The sequence below is a fragment of the Mizuhopecten yessoensis genome, unplaced genomic scaffold (genome assembly GCF_002113885.1).
Source record: "Mizuhopecten yessoensis strain PY_sf001 unplaced genomic scaffold, ASM211388v2 scaffold714505, whole genome shotgun sequence".
Lineage (NCBI taxonomy): Eukaryota > Metazoa > Mollusca > Bivalvia > Pectinida > Pectinidae > Mizuhopecten > Mizuhopecten yessoensis.
Window position 1 is genome coordinate 3,454 of NW_018479154.1, and position 797 is coordinate 4,250.

Sequence of the window (797 nt, forward strand, 5' to 3'; positions counted from 1 at the left end):
GCATCTTTTCCGCTTGACTTCATGGCCATTTTAAATGACTGGACGAATCGTTCCGCTAACCCATTCGTACTTGGGTGATATGGCGCAGACGTTATGTGTTTGATTCCGTTTAACCTCATAAAATTATGGAAAAGTTCAGATTTGAACTGCGGACCGTTGTCGCTGACGATTTGTCTAGGAACGCCGTTCCGAGCAAAGATCGTCCTGAGAACTTCAATTGTTCTCTCGGCTGTCGTAGACTTCATCTGCACCACTTCAGGCCACTTGGAGTGCGCATCAACTGCGATCAGAAACATTGAATCCAAGAATGGCCCCGCAAAATCGATGTGGACACGATGCCAAGGTCGAGACGGCCACTCCCACGGGTGAAGACGTGCTCCAGGGGTCGCATGCTTAACCTCCTGACATCCAGCACATGTTTTGCACATCAGTTCTATGTCCTGATCTAATCCGGGCCACCACATATAGCTGAGGGCTACGGCTTTCATCTTAACAACGCCGATGTGTCCCTGATGAAGTTCACTAAGCAAGTCACGCCGTAGTTTCGGTGGTATTATCACCCTCATTCCCCAGAGATGGCATCCCTGGTGTACTGTTAGCTCCGTTTTTCGCGCTGCGTAGTGTTTGAGGTCGGGGTCGACAATGTCCTCCCAGCCATTCATTACTGACTGGTACACGGTTGAAAGCAAGGGGTCACGAATTGTCTCCCGTCGTATCTGTGTTTGTGTAACAGGTAACTGATCCAATTGGGGTATGTGTAAAGCATTTATAGCTTTGTCATCATCGCTATCCACTGG

At 48.9% G+C, this 797-nt stretch overlaps 1 protein-coding gene across 1 annotated transcript in view; it reads right to left on the bottom strand.

Moving 5' to 3' along the window:
• The window catches only part of LOC110440981 (uncharacterized protein K02A2.6-like), a gene marked incomplete at its 3' end in the record, with an annotated part of 4,045 nt that extends 3,383 nt beyond the window's left edge, over positions 1-662 (bottom strand). The window contains exon 1 of the mRNA XM_021484090.1: positions 61-662. Within this exon, the coding sequence (XP_021339765.1) occupies positions 61-662 (602 nt within the window). The remainder of the gene's footprint in view (positions 1-60) is intronic.
• Between the last annotated feature and the right edge of the window lie 135 nt (positions 663-797).